The sequence below is a fragment of the Oncorhynchus keta genome, unplaced genomic scaffold, assembly GCF_023373465.1.
Source record: "Oncorhynchus keta strain PuntledgeMale-10-30-2019 unplaced genomic scaffold, Oket_V2 Un_scaffold_17407_pilon_pilon, whole genome shotgun sequence".
Lineage (NCBI taxonomy): Eukaryota > Metazoa > Chordata > Actinopteri > Salmoniformes > Salmonidae > Oncorhynchus > Oncorhynchus keta.
Window position 1 is genome coordinate 1 of NW_026290822.1, and position 15,000 is coordinate 15,000.

A 15,000-nucleotide genomic window follows, 5' to 3' on the forward strand; every position below is an offset into this window, starting at 1 on the left:
ATGCATGGGTTAAATGCATGGGTTAAATGCATGGGTTAAATGCATGGGTTCGAGTCAGTGTATTTGAGTATTTGTTTTATACTTTCCAAGTCTATTTACAAATACATTTCAATATTCAACTACTTGTTTTTGTTTTTTAAATATCTGAATACTTGTTTTGAAAAGTAATTAAAATACCTGAAATGGTATTTGAACCCAGGTGTGGTAGCCTATACCAGAATGTAGGTAGTGGTATCTGTCAATACAGTGGATCGTTCCTGGTCAAAAACACTCCTACAAACAACGTACCCACCTGGAATCTCTTCTTAGCGACAAAGTAGCGCATCCGTAGGATCACGTGGATAGCTGCTCTGTGACTCCCCTGCAGCCTGTGTGAGAGAGATGGCTTATGAGGGATGTTTTATAGTATTCACAAAGTATTCACACCCCTTTACCCTTTTTCCACATTTAGTTGTGTTACAGTCTGAATTTAACATGTATTAAATGTCAAAAAGAACATAAAAACTGTGTCACTGGTCTACACACAATACCCCATAATGTCAAAGTGCACTGGTCTACACACAATACCCCATAATGTCAAAGTGCACTGGTCTACACACAATACCCCATAATGTCAAAGTGTACTGGTCTACACACAATACCCCATAATGTCAAAGTGTACTGGTCTACACACAATACCCCATAATGTCAAAGTGTACTGGTCTACACACAATACCCCATAATGTCAAAGTGTACACAATACCCCATAATGTCAAAGTGTACTGGTCTAAAGTGTGGCATTAAACCCCATAACAATACCCCATAATGTCAAAGTGCACTGGTCTACACCCCACAATACCCCCATAATGTCAAAGTGCACTGGTCTACACACAATACCCCATAATGTCAAAGTGCACTGGTCCTTCTACACACAAGATATGTCAAAGTGGCTGTTCCACTGGTTGTAGGTGTATGCCCCATGTCAAAGTGCACTACCACAATACCCCATAATGTCAAAGTGTACTGGTCTACACACAATACCCCATAATGTCAAAGTGCACTGGTCTACACACAATACCCCATAATGTCAAAGTGCACTGGTCTACACACAATACCCCATAATGTCAAAGTGCACTGGTCTACACACAATACCCCATAATGTCAAAGTGCACTGGTCTACACACAATACCCCATAATGTCAAAGTGTACTGGTCTACACACTGGTCATAATGTCAAAGTGCACTGGTCTACACACAATACCCCATAATGTCAAAGTGCACTGGTCTACACAATACCCCATAATGTCAAAATACTGGTCCCACAATACCCCATAATGTCAAAGTGCACTGGTCTACACACAATACCCCATAATGTCAAAGTGTACTGGTCTACACACAATACCCCATAATGTCAAAGTGTACTGGTCTACACACAATACCCCATAATGTCAAAGTGCACTGGTCTACACACAATACCCCATAATGTCAAAGTGCACTGGTCTACACACAATACCCCATAATGTCAAAGTGCACTGGTCTACACACAATACCCCATAATGTCAAAGTGCACTGGTCTACACACAATACCCCATAATGTCAAAGTGTACTGGTCTACACACAATACCCCATAATGTCAAAGTGCACTGGTCTACACACAATACCCCATAATGTCAAAGTGTACTGGTCTACACACAATACCCCATAATGTCAAAGTGGAATTGTGTTTTTCTATTTTTGTTTACAAATGAATTAAAAATGAAAAGATGAAAAGTCTTGAGTCAGTATTCAGCCCTTTTGTCATGACAAGCCTGAATAGGTTCAGGAGTAAAACAGTTTCTTAACAAGTCACATAATAAGTTGCACGGACTCAACTCTGTGTGCAATAATAATATATTTTGGAATGACTACCTCATCTCTGTACACCACACAAACAATTATCTGTAAAGTCAGTCGAGCAGTGAATTTCAAACACAGATTCAACCACAAGGACCAGGGAGATTTTCCAATGCCTCACAAAGAAGGGCACCTATTGATACTACAAAGGTACAGGAGTCCTTCCTAACTCAGTTGACAGAAAGGAAGGAAACCGCTCAGGGATTTCACCATGAGGCCCCATTGTGACTTTAAAACAGCTACAGAGTTGAATGGTTGTGATGGGAGAAAACTGAGGATGGATACACAACATTTGTAGTTACTCCACAATACCGATCTAAATGACAGTGTGAAAAAAATAATGCCTGTACAGAATATATCTATTCCAAAACATTCATCTGTATGCAACAAGGCACTAAAGTAATACTTCAATACAATGTGGCAAAGCGATTCACTTTTCGTCCTAAATACACAGTGTTATGTTTGGGGAAAATACAAGAGAACACATTACTGAGTACTACTCTCCATATTTTCAAGCATACTGGTGGCTGCATCATGTTATGGGTATGCTTGTAATTGTTAAGAACTGGGAAGTTTTTCAGGATAAAAAAATGTAACTGGCGCTAAACACAGGCAAAAGCCTAGAGGAAAACGAGGTTCAGTCTGCTTTCCACCAGACACTGGGAAATTAATGAACCTTTCAGCAGGACAATAAACCTAAAACACAAGGCTAAATATACACTGGAGTTGCTTACTAACTACCCAGGAATATTCTCCAGTCAAAACTAGTCAAGTAAACCATACAGTCACAAGGAAATTCATTTGTACAGTACCCTACAACAGTGGTTCTCAACTGGTTTTGCCTCGGGGCCCAAATTGAACCAGGTCGTCTCAGTCGCGCCGCAATATTCGCATCGCGAAAAATAATCGTTAAAATACAATCTGGAAAACGATATTTGTATTTTCAAATGCTATATTGATAGTAAATGTAGCAATTATATGACAAGGGAACAACATTCCCAACTCTTTCATTGTCAATAATACCATTTTGCCCTTATGAAGAATGTTAATAAACTCATTGGCTTGAGACCACAAAATCAACAAACATAGCACTGCTAATAGCTCTATATTGGAAATACTGTGATTGAAGAAAACATTTTCAGAAATTAAATTACTCATAAAAATATGTGTTATCACGTCTACACACTTTCTCCTTGTTTTAAGTTATTTGAGTTCAGAGTATTTCTTCATACCTTATTATTATATTTTATACTCCCATGACCCAATCAAAACCTCCCATGACCCAATCAAAACCTCCCATGACCCAATCAAAACCTCCCATGACCCAATCAAAACCTCCCTTGACCCAATCAAAACCTCCCTTGACCCAATCAAAACCTCCCATGACCCAATCAAAACCTCCCATGACCCAATCAAAACCTCCCATGACCCAATCAAAACCTCCCATGACCCAATCAAAACCTCCCATGACCCAATCAAAACCTCCCATGACCCAATCAAAACCTCCCATGACCCAATCAAAACCTCCCATGACCCAATCAAAACCTCCCTTGACCCAAATTTTGGTTGCGACCCACCAGTTGAGAATCGCTGTCCTAGAGCATGAGGGTAATTCTGTAGCCGAAGAGTGTCAGGGTGTGTCAGCATAAATGCTGCCTAAATTGACCCCGGCCTCATTTCTTCTGAATAAACAGATGGAGCCAGATTGAGACGGGGCCATTCCCTACAGACTACACTTCCAGCAGAGAGTTTAGGTCTGATTATCCAATGAGGCTTCATTCACAGCAATCACTGCCCACTGGACACAGACAAGTTTAACGTTTGGTTTTGATTTACATTTGGTTGAGTTGTAAACTAACTTGAAATAAATGTAAAATTAACACAAAAAAATGGTCTATGTCATTGGATTTAGGTAAACATTTTTGGAGAAAAAGACACAATTCCCTTATAATGGCTTTTTGCAAAACCAATCGGTTTTCCACAGTGTTTGAACGTCATCACATAAACATTTTTCAGGTTGAAATTACGTGGAAACAACATTGATTCAACCACTTTTTGCCCAGTGGGTGTCAACTAAGTGGTGTTGCAACATACAGTAAATAAATATATTGATGAATATGTAGGTGGCTCAGAAACACTAATGTTTTAGACTCAATGTCTCTGTCATTTGACTCTGATAAAGTGGCTCAAAAAACACGGGTGGTTCCAAGACGTCAGTGGATCCGTCTTTGAGTGTCGTTGTGAACACTAAGCCCAGAGTGGTGCTTTAACTAAGTGGTGGATGGTCCTGGTGCCTTGCATCCATAAGAGGGAACATGTAGTCTGTCTGGTCTCATCACCCCGGTAGAACCTGTAGTCTGTCTGGTCTCATCACCCTGGTAGAACCTGTAGTCTGTCTGGTCTCATCACCCTGATAGAACCTGTAGTCTGTCTGGTCTCATCACCCTGGTAGAACCTGTAGTCTGTCTGGTCTCATCACCCTGGTAGAACCTGTAGTCTGTCTGGTCTCATCACCCTGGTAGAACCTGTAGTCTGTCTGGTCTCATCACCCTGGTAGAACCTGTAGTCTGTCTGGTCTCATCACCCCGGTAGATCCTGTAGTCTGTCTGGTCTCATCACCCCGGTAGAACCTGTAGTCTGTCTGGTCTCATCACCCTGGTAGAACCTGTAGTCTGTCTGGTCTCATCACCCTGATAGAACCTGTAGTCTGTCTGGTCTCATCACCCTGGTAGAACCTGTAGTCTGTCTGGTCTCATCACCCTGGTAGAACCTGTAGTCTGTCTGGTCTCATCACCCTGATAGAACCTGTAGTCTGTCTGGTCTCATCACCCTGGTAGAACCTGTAGTCTGTCTGGTCTCATCACCCCGGTAGAACCTGTAGTCTGTCTGGTCTCATCACCCCGGTAGAACCTGTAGTCTGTCTGGTCTCATCACCCCGGTAGAACCTGTAGTCTGTCTGGTCTCATCACCCTGGTAGAACCTGTAGTCTGTCTGGTCTCATCACCCCGGTAGAAACTGTAGTCTGTCTGGTCTCATCACCCCGGTAGAACCTGTAGTCTGTCTGGTCTCATCACCCCGGTAGAACCTGTAGTCTGTCTGGTCTCATCACCCCGGTAGAACCTGTAGTCTGTCTGGTCTCATCACCCCGGTAGAACCTGTAGTCTGTCTGGTCTCATCACCCTGATAGAACCTGTAGTCTGTCTGGTCTCATCACCCCGATAGAACCTGTAGTCTGTCTGGTCTCATCACCCCGATAGAACCTGTAGTCTGTCTGGTCTCATCACCCTGATAGAACCTGTAGTCTGTCTGGTGTCATCACCCTGGTAGAACCTGTAGTCTGTCTGGTCTCATCACCCTGGTAGAACCTGTAGTCTGTCTGGTCTCATCACCCTGGTAGAACCTGTAGTCTGTCTGGTCTCATCACCCTGATAGAACCTGTAGTCTGTCTGGCCTCATCACCCCGATAGAACCTGTACTCTGTCTGGTCGCATCACCCTGATAAAACCTGTAGTCTGTCTGGTCTCATCACCCTGGTAGAATCTGTAGTCTGTCTGGTCTCATCACCCTGGTAGAACCTGTAGTCTGTCTGGTCTCATCACCCCGGTAGAACCTGTAGTCTGTCTGGTCTCATCACCCCGGTAGAGCCTGTAGTCTGTCTGGTCTCATCACCCTGGTAGAACCTGTAGTCTGTCTGGTCTCATCACCCCGATAGAACCTGTAGTCTGTCTGGTCTCATCACCCTGGTAGAACCTGTAGTCTGTCTGGTCTCATCACCCTGGTAGAACCTGTAGTCTGTCTGGTCTCATCACCCCGATAGAACCTGTAGTCTGTCTGGTCTCATCACCCAGATAGAACCTGTAGTCTGTCTGGTCTCATCACCCTGGTAGAACCTGTACTCTGTCAGGCCTCATCACCCTGATAAAACCTGTAGTCTGTCTGGTCTCATCACCCTGATAGAACCTGTAGTCTGTCTGGTCGCATCACCCCGATAGAACCTGTACTCTGTCTGGTCGCATCACCCTGATAAAACCTGTAGTCTGTCTGGTCTCATCACCCTGGTAGAACCTGTAGTCTGTCTGGTCTCATCACCCTGGTAGAACCGGTAGTCTGTCTGGTCGCATCACCCCGATAAAACCTGTAGTCTATCTGGTCTCATCACCCTGGTAGAACCTGTACTCTGTCAGGCCTCATCACCCTGATAGAACCGGTAGTCGGTCAGGCCTCATCACCCCAATAGAACTGGTAGTCGTTCTGGTCGCATCACCCCGATAGAACCTGTAGTCTGTCTGGTCTCATCACCCCGATAGAACCTGTAGTCTGTCTGGTCTCATCACCCTGGTAGAACCTGTAGTCTGTCTGGTCTCATCACCCTGGTAGAACCTGTAGTCTGTCTGGTCTCATCACCCTGGTAGAACCTGTAGTCTGTCTGGTCTCATCACCCTGATAGAACCTGTAGTCTGTCTGGCCTCATCACCCCGATAGAACCTGTACTCTGTCTGGTCGCATCACCCTGATAAAACCTGTAGTCTGTCTGGTCTCATCACTCTGGTAGAATCTGTAGTCTGTCTGGTCTCATCACCCTGGTAGAACCTGTAGTCTGTCTGGTCTCATCACCCCGGTAGAGCCTGTAGTCTGTCTGGTCTCATCACCCTGGTAGAACCTGTAGTCTGTCTGGTCTCATCACCCCGATAGAACCTGTAGTCTGTCTGGTCTCATCACCCCGGTAGAACCTGTAGTCTGTCTGGTCTCATCACCCTGGTAGAACCTGTAGTCTGTCTGGTCGCATCACCCTGATAAAACCTGTAGTCTGTCTGGTCTCATCACCCTGGTAGAACCTGTAGTGTGTCTGGTCTCATCACCCTGGTAGAACCTGTAGTCTGTCTGGTCTCATCACCCTGGTAGAACCGGTAGTCTGTCTGGTCGCATCACCCCGATAAAACCTGTAGTCTGTCTGGTCTCATCACCCTGGTAGAACCTGTACTCTGTCAGGCCTCATCACCCTGATAGAACCGGTAGTCGGTCAGGCCTCATCACCCCAATAGAACTGGTAGTCGTTCTGGTCGCATCACCCCGATAGAACCTGTAGTCGTTCTTGTCTCATCACCCTGATAGAACAGTGAGGGAGCCAGCAGCACACCACTCTGATCTGGGGAGGACTGAGAAAGGGAACTGGGGACATCCACCATAGAGGAAGAGGAATTGAAAGGGTGGGGGTGTGACTGGGTAGGCAACTAATAGTCTATTTCAATCTATCGTCCCTGCACTCTAGCAGTAATCTTACCACCCCTACACAACCATACACACCAAGCCTAAACCTAGAAGACCATGCACTAACTTTCCCCCTAGCCTAGACAAACACCCATGGATGTAATCCTGCCTTCTCTCTCTCCATCTCTCCCCCTCTTTCACCAAAGTGACACTTGGGTGACAAGAGGAGAAATGACCTTGGTAGTGTGGGTCTGGACTGTGTCTGTCTGTCTGTCTTTCTGTTTGTTTGTTTGTTGGGGACAACAACAAGGCAGGCGTATGAAAGGAGCTGAAAGTGACAGGAAAAGGTCATGTCATTACTGGTGTCAACACCCTGGTCTAAACAGCCACTCCCTCTCTCTCTGATCTCAGAGCAGCTGACACTGTGATGTCACAATGCTAGATGAGGACCTCTGGCAAGCAACGTTGACTCCTCCTACTTTCTTTAAGCCAAAAACAACCCAGATGAGTTAACATCTTTGATTTGACACGTTATGAACGTCTATAGGTGCTACTCTATCTTCATACTAGTAGCTGTTAATGACCGAGGGGAGTCTAAACCAAACTACAAACAGCAGCACTAGCACAAAATGGCCACCCCCTCCCCTGCTATCATTGTGCTATAGATTGTGGAGTCATCTTGGCTGTTATCTACCAGGGAGCTGAACAGTAGCTGCCTGCCAATCATTCCTCCCCAGTGCCCTCCCCTGACAGGAAAGAAAAGAGCTACCTCCTCGACTGCCCACCACTGCAATCAGGATAAGATAAACAGGAACCTTATCTTGTTGGTCAAAATACACCACATGTTAACTCATCAAAACAATTGCAAGAAACATTAAAGGCCAGTAGGAAGATCCAGGAACGTTTTACAAATGTCAAATAACTGCTGTGTCATCTGAGCAAAATCTGCCCATAATAAGCCTGCATCTATCTATAGCCAGTAGCTAGTAGACACCCATTGTTGGAGTCACAGGCCCCAATAAACCAATGATATACCTTACTGTACCTGACAGTAGCCTATCAGTGTAAAATCATTAGCCTATAACACACAGAGATCACTAGAGGACCTGATGTCATAGATCCTCATAGTTACACAGTGTGCTGATTATGGCAGCCATGTTAGTGAATGATACACCAGTCTAATATGTCTAGAAAGTGATTATATTTTTTTTAAACAATTTTGTACATTTAACCTTTATTTAACTATGCCAGTCAGTTAAAAACAAATTATTATTTACAATGACGGCCTACCACGGCCAAACCTGGATGATGCTGGGCCAATTGCAAGTAAAACTAAATGCATGCTCTTCAACCGATCGCTGCCTGCACCTGCCCGCCCGTCTAGCATCACTACACTGCACGGTTCTGACTTAGAATATGTGGACAACTACAAATACCTAGGTGTCTGGTTAGACTGTAAACTCTCCTTCCAGACTCACATTAAACATCTCCAAACCAAAATTAAATCTAGAATTGGCTTCCTATTTCGCAACAAAGCATCCTTCACTCATGCTGCCAAACATACCCTCGTAAAACTGACCATCCTACTGATCCTCGACTTCGGCGATGTAATTTACAAAATAGCCTCCAATACTCTACTCAATAAATTGGATGCAGTCTATCACAGTGCCATCCGTTTTGTCACCAAAGCCTCATATACTACCCACCACTGCGACCTGTATGATCTCGTTGGCTGGCCCTCGCTTCATACTCATCACCAAACCCACTGGCTCCAGGTCATCTACAAGTCTCTGCTAGGTAAAGCCCTGACTTATCTCAGCTCACTGGTCACCATAGCAGCACCCACCCGTAGCACTCGCTCCAGCAGGTATAGCTCTCTGGTCAACCCCAAAGCCAATTCTTCCTTTGGCCGCCTCCATTTCTCTGCTGCCAATGACTGGAACAAACTGCAACAATCTCTGAAGCTGGAGACTCACTAGACTCACTAGCTTTAAGCACCAGCTGTCAGAGCAGCTCACAGATCACTGCACCTGTACATAGCTCATCTGTCAATATCCCATCCAATCTACCTCATCCCCATACTGTATTTATTTATTTATCCTGCTCCTTTGCACCCCAGTATCTCTACTTGCACATCCATCTTCTGCACATCTACCATTCCAGTGTTTAATTGCTATATTGTAATTACTTCGCCAACATGGCCTATTTATTGCCTTACCTCCCTTATCTTACCTCATTTGCACTCACTGTATATAGACTTTTTCTACTGTATTATTGACTGTATGTTTGTTTATTCCATGTGTAAATCTGTGTTTTTGTATGTGTCAAACTGCTTTGCTTTATCTTGGCCAGGTCGCAGTTGCAAATGAGAACTTGTTCTCAACTAGCCTACCTGGTTAAATAAAGGTGAAATAACATTTTAAAAAATTACAAATTGTGCACCGCCCTATGGGACTCCCAATCACAGCCAGATATGATACTGCCTGGATTTGAACCAGGGACTGGTTTAGATCGCTGCATCACTCGGGAACACAGTGGTCCCTGCTTGTTTAATTAAGGAGCATTGTTCAATGGGGCCGTGCTGGTTTCAAGGGGTTTAGCAGGCAATGGGGCAGAGAGAGGGTCCCAGTTAATGATGTCCCTGCATGCAATAGCCAGCCTGACCCATTACCCTACTGTTTAGTATGGATCCTTCAGGAACTCAGCCTCATTTACAACACTTTTCTCACAGAGGTCGATATCACAGTGGCTTTCACCATGCCCATGATACGCATACTATGCAAGTGCGTTTGTGTGTGTTTGTGAGTGTGTGTGCGCATGCGTCTTTGTGTCTATCTGTGTGTGTCCTCAGGGAGCTAAGTCTTCAGGTATCAGACAAGGTTAGTCATCATCAAGAGAGTTGCAACCGCTGTTACGGTAACTGAGGCTCAACAGCTGTTAGGGTAACTGAGGCTCAACAGCTGTTAGGGTAACTGAGGCTCAACCGCTGTTAGGGTAACTGAGGCTCAACAGCTGTTAGGGTAACTGAGGCTCAACAGCTGTTAGGGTAACTGAGGCTCAACAGCTGTTAGGGTAACTGAGGCTCAACAGCTGTTAGGGTAACTGAGGCTCAACCGCTGTCACGGTAACTGAGGCTCAACAGCTGTCAGGGTAACTGAGGCTCAACAGCTGTCACGGTAACTGAGGCTCAACAGCTGTTAGGGTAACTGAGGCTCAACAGCTGTCACGGTAACTGAGGCCCAACCGCTGTTACGGTAACTGAGGCCCAACCGCTGTTACGGTAACTGAGGCCCAACCGCTGTTACGGTAACTGAGGCTCAACCGCTGTTAGGGTAACTGAGGCTCAACTGCTGTTAGGGTAACTGATGCTCAACCGCTGTTACGGTAACTGAGGCTCAACCGCTGTTACGGTAACTGAGGCTCAACCGCTGTTAGGGTAACTGAGGCTCAACCGCTGTTAGGGTAACTGAGGCTCAACCGCTGTCAGGGTAACTGAGGCTCAACAGCTGTCACGGTAACTGAGGCTCAACAGCTGTTAGGGTAACTGAGGCTCAACAGCTGTCACGGTAACTGAGGCCCAACCGCTGTTACGGTAACTGAGGCCCAACCGCTGTTACGGTAACTGAGGCCCAACCGCTGTTACGGTAACTGAGGCTCAACCGCTGTTAGGGTAACTGAGGCTCAACTGCTGTTAGGGTAACTGATGCTCAACCGCTGTTACGGTAACTGAGGCTCAACCGCTGTTACGGTAACTGAGGCTCAACCGCTGTTAGGGTAACTGAGGCTCAACCGCTGTTAGGGTAACTGAGGCTCAACCGCTGTTAGGGTAACTGAGGCTCAAACGCTGTTAGGGTAACTGAGGCTCAACCGCTGTTAGGGTAACTGAGGCTCAACTGCTGTTAGGGTAACTGAGGCTCAACCGCTGTTACGGTAAATGAGGCTCAGGCTGGAAATAGAGCACAGACTGAAAGGGAAACAGACTCACTGTAATGATGTCATAATGATGGGACCAATCAGAAAGCAGGGTTATAATGATGTCATTACGAAAGGCACAATCACATAGCAGGGTTATAACAATGTCATTATGAAGGGACCAATCCGAGAGCAGGGATATGATGACGTCATTATGAATAGACCACTTAGAGAGCAGGGTTATAACAATGTCGTTATGAAGGAACCAATCAGAGACCCGGCTAATGATGATGTCATTGTCTCACTGTGACACGTGGGTGATAGACGACAGAGTGAAAGGGAAACAGACGACAGACTGAAAGGGAAACAGACTCACTGTGACACGTGGGTGATAGACGACAGACTGAAAGGGAAACAGACTCACTGTGACACGTGGGTGATAGACGACAGACTGAAAGGGAAACAGACTGACTGTGACACGTGGGTGATAGACGACAGACTGAAAGGGAAACAGACTGACTGTGACACGTGGGTGATAGATGACAGACTGAAAGGGAAACAGACTGACTGTGACACGTGGGTGATAGACGACAGACTGAAAGGGAAACAGACAGACTGTAACACGTGGGTGATAGACGACAGACTGAACGGGAAACAGACGACAGACTGAAAGAGAAAACAGACTGACTGTGACACGTGGGTGATAGACGACAGACTGAAAGAGAAACAAACTGACTGTGACACGTGGGTGATAGACGACAGACTGAAAGGGAAACAGTAAACAGACTGACTGTGACACGTGGGTGATAGACGACAGACTGAAAGGGAAACAGACAGACTGTAACACGTGGGTGATAGACGACAGACTGAACGGGAAACAGACGACAGACTGAAAGAGAAAACAGACTGACTGTGACACGTGGGTGATAGACGACAGACTGAAAGAGAAACAAACTGACTGTGACACGTGGGTGATAGACGACAGACTGAAAGAGAAACAGACTGACTGTGACATGTGGGTGATAGACGACAGACTGAAAGGGAAACAGACTGACTGTGACACGTGGGTGACTGGGGTCAGAACACACTGGTCCTCCTGGTCCAGATCGTCCCCAAAGCTGCTGTTCCTCTGGAGGGGACGAGGGTGCTGCACCTCCAACAAACCAGGGGTCTTTTTCACTGCCAACACATACAGTCCCATGCACACACACACACGCGCACACACACTCACACGCGCACACACACGCACACGCGCACACACGCGCACACGCGCGCACACACACACGCACGCACACACACACACACACTCAGAATATGCATAGCCAAGTGACAGAAGATTTCCCTATGATCTTATAATGTAATTTTAAAAAATCCATGCAACCCTTTTTCACATTTGTATATTTGTGTCGCGAAAACCAAACAGCTCAGTGCTTTGTTACCTGGGAGTGGAGAGCTGAACGTAAGGGAGGAAAGAGAGGTCCAGGACTGCTGGGTATCTGTGAGGCCAAGAAGAGGAGGGAAGGGAGGGATGGAGACAAACACACAAGAGGATCATGTAGCTAGCAATCTAGTAGATACATCAGGCTGGGAGGCATGCTTTCTACTGGTCATGGAGGGGGGTGGGGGCTAGGTGGGATGGGAAAGGCTGTGGAGGCATGCTTTCTACTGGTCATGGAGGGGGGTGGGGGCTAGGTGGGATGGGAAAGGCTGGGAGGCATGCTTTCTACTGGTCATGGAGGGGGGTGGGGGCTAGGTGGGATGGGAAAGGCTGTGGAGGCATGCTTTCTACTGGTCATGGAGGGGGGTGGGGGCTAGGTGGGATGGGAAAGGCTGTGGAGGCATGCTTTCTACTGGTCATGGAGGGGGGTGGGGGCTAGGTGGGATGGGATGGGAAGCATGGTTTCTGGGTGGGGACGGAGGATTGCGGCAGGTGGGTGGATGGGGACTAAGGGGGCAATGGGTTGGGGTTATCTTTGTATGCAGGTGGATGGGGACTAAGGGGGCAATGGGTTGGGGTTATCTTTGTATGCAGGTGGATGGGGACTAAGGGGGCAATGGGTTGGGGTCATCTTTGTATGCATTGAAATGTATTTTAATAAAGCCCTCTTTACATCAGCAGTTGTCAACGTGCTTCATAGATACCCAGCCTGAAACACCAACAAGCTACTAAGATAATCACCATAACAAGATAGAAGGGTGACACAACTGAGACATTTTGAAAGGGGTTCCAGAACCACTACAACCTCAATGTGCTGGAACCAACACATTCAACTGAAGACTGATTTATCTGCAGTTGACTGACTAAAGGGTTATATACCTATACACACATGTACCGAAGGAGCAGGCAGTGAGAGACAGATATAACAGTAACTGAGACAGTGATTGGTCAAGAGGACAATGACAGATGCAGTGATTGGTCAAGAGGACAGTAACAGTGACAGTGATTGGTCAAGAGGACAGTAACAGTGACAGTGATTGGTCAAGAGGACAGTGACAGATGCAGTGATTGGTCAAGAGGACAGTAACAGTGACAGTGATTGGTCAAGAGGACAGTAACAGTGACAGGTCAAGAGGACAGTGACAGATGCAGTGATTGGTCAAGAGGACAGTAACAGTGACAGTGATTGGTCAAGAGGACAGTAACATATGCAGTGATTGGTCAAGAGGACAGTAACAGTGACAGTGATTGGTCAAGAGGACAGTAACAGTGACAGTGATTGGTCAAGAGGACAGTGACAGATGCAGTGATTGGTCAAGAGGACAGTAACAGTGACAGTGATTGGTCAAGAGGACAGTAACAGTGACAGGTCAAGAGGACAGTAACAGTGACAGTGATTGGTCAAGAGGACAGTAACAGTGACAGTGATTGGTCAAGAGGACAGTGACAGATGCAGTGATTGGTCAAGAGGACAGTAACAGTGACAGTGATTGGTCAAGAGGACAGTAACAGTGACAGTGATTGGTCAAGAGGACAGTAACAGTGACAGTGATTGGTCAAGAGGACAGTAACAGTGACAGTGATTGGTCAAGAGGACAGTAACAGTGACAGTGATTGGTCAAGAGGACAGTAACAGTGACAGTGATTGGTCAAGAGGACAGTAACAGTGACAGGTCAAGAGGACAGTGACAGATGCAGTGATTGGTCAAGAGGACAGTAACAGTGACAGTGATTGGTCAAGAGGACAGTGACAGATGCAGTGATTGGTCAAGAGGACAGTAACAGTGACAGTGATTGGTCAAGAGGACAGTAACAGTGACAGTGATTGGTCAAGAGGACAGTGACAGATGCAGTGATTGGTCAAGAGGACAGTAACAGTGACAGTGATTGGTCAAGAGGACAGTAACAGTGACTGGACAGGAGGAGTGGACACTAACAGGAGCTCACCACATCCTAGTGCTTCAGCTAAACAGAAGCCAGAAACAGCAGATAGGAAAAAGAGAGAGGGGGAGAAAGAGAAACAGAGATGGAAAGAGAATAGAGAATGTGTTGAAAACCGTGGGAAATGTCTAATACATTCATAAAATTAATCATAATTAATTTGACAGAAATGGAATTGGCTCTGATAACCCCTGGCAGAGTGCCATTAAAATGGGGGTGAACTGCCCCTTTAGGTTACTCCAATGCAGTGTATGCAGTGTAAATATATATAAGAGAGTACCCCTCTCCTACCTGTACACACAGTGCTATAGACATCAGAGCTGAGCTCCCTCCCACTATTGAACACTGAGTCGTAGGAGATACTGGGAACAGTGGGAGAACCAGGCCCGTCGTCCTTCTCACTGCTCTTCAACTTCCTCCTCAGCTTCACCTGTTTACAGAGGGACAGACGTGAATGGATGGACGGACGGACGGATGGGTGGATAGATGATGGATGGATGGATGGACAGATGGATGGATGGGTGGATAGATGATGGATGAATGATGGATGGATGGATGGACAGATGGATGGATGGGTGGATAGATGATGGATGAATGATGGATGGATGGATGGATGGATGGGTGGGTGGA

General features: G+C 46.1%; 1 protein-coding gene and 1 long non-coding RNA gene across 54 annotated transcripts in view; one reads left to right on the plus strand and one right to left on the minus strand.

The window, feature by feature from the left end:
- Positions 1-223: 223 nt before the first annotated feature.
- The window catches only part of LOC118383580 (potassium voltage-gated channel subfamily KQT member 1-like), a 52,410-nt gene continuing 37,633 nt past the window's right edge, over positions 224-15,000 (minus strand). The window contains exons 10-19 of one of the 46 annotated variants that reach the window (XR_008128590.1): positions 14,662-14,800; positions 14,367-14,394; positions 12,431-12,487; positions 6,672-12,170; positions 5,832-5,901; positions 5,622-5,761; positions 5,167-5,306; positions 4,922-5,131; positions 4,572-4,816; positions 1,306-4,256 (exon numbers count right to left, since the gene is read on the minus strand). Coding sequence is in view for 1 of the 46 variants with exons in the window: in XM_052514386.1 (XP_052370346.1) it covers positions 239-368; positions 12,047-12,170; positions 12,431-12,487; positions 14,662-14,800 (450 nt within the window). In the remaining 45 variants the exon portion in view is untranslated. Of the gene's footprint in view, positions 369-1,305; positions 4,257-4,311; positions 4,432-4,455; positions 4,852-4,921; positions 5,132-5,166; positions 5,762-5,831; positions 5,902-6,671; positions 12,171-12,430; positions 12,488-14,366; positions 14,395-14,661; positions 14,801-15,000 lie in introns of those variants that run through there. The other 45 variants (XR_008128576.1, XR_008128588.1, XR_008128570.1 and 42 more) reach the window with 45 other exon arrangements.
- On the plus strand, positions 13,313-14,346 carry LOC127927694 (uncharacterized). Of its 8 annotated transcripts, none has more exons than XR_008128624.1 (4): positions 13,313-13,556; positions 13,644-13,798; positions 13,886-14,102; positions 14,283-14,346. It is a non-coding gene; the product is annotated as an uncharacterized LOC127927694 (long non-coding RNA). The 8 variants fall into 8 exon arrangements; XR_008128617.1 differs by having other exon boundaries at positions 14,221-14,318; XR_008128621.1 differs by having other exon boundaries at positions 14,252-14,318.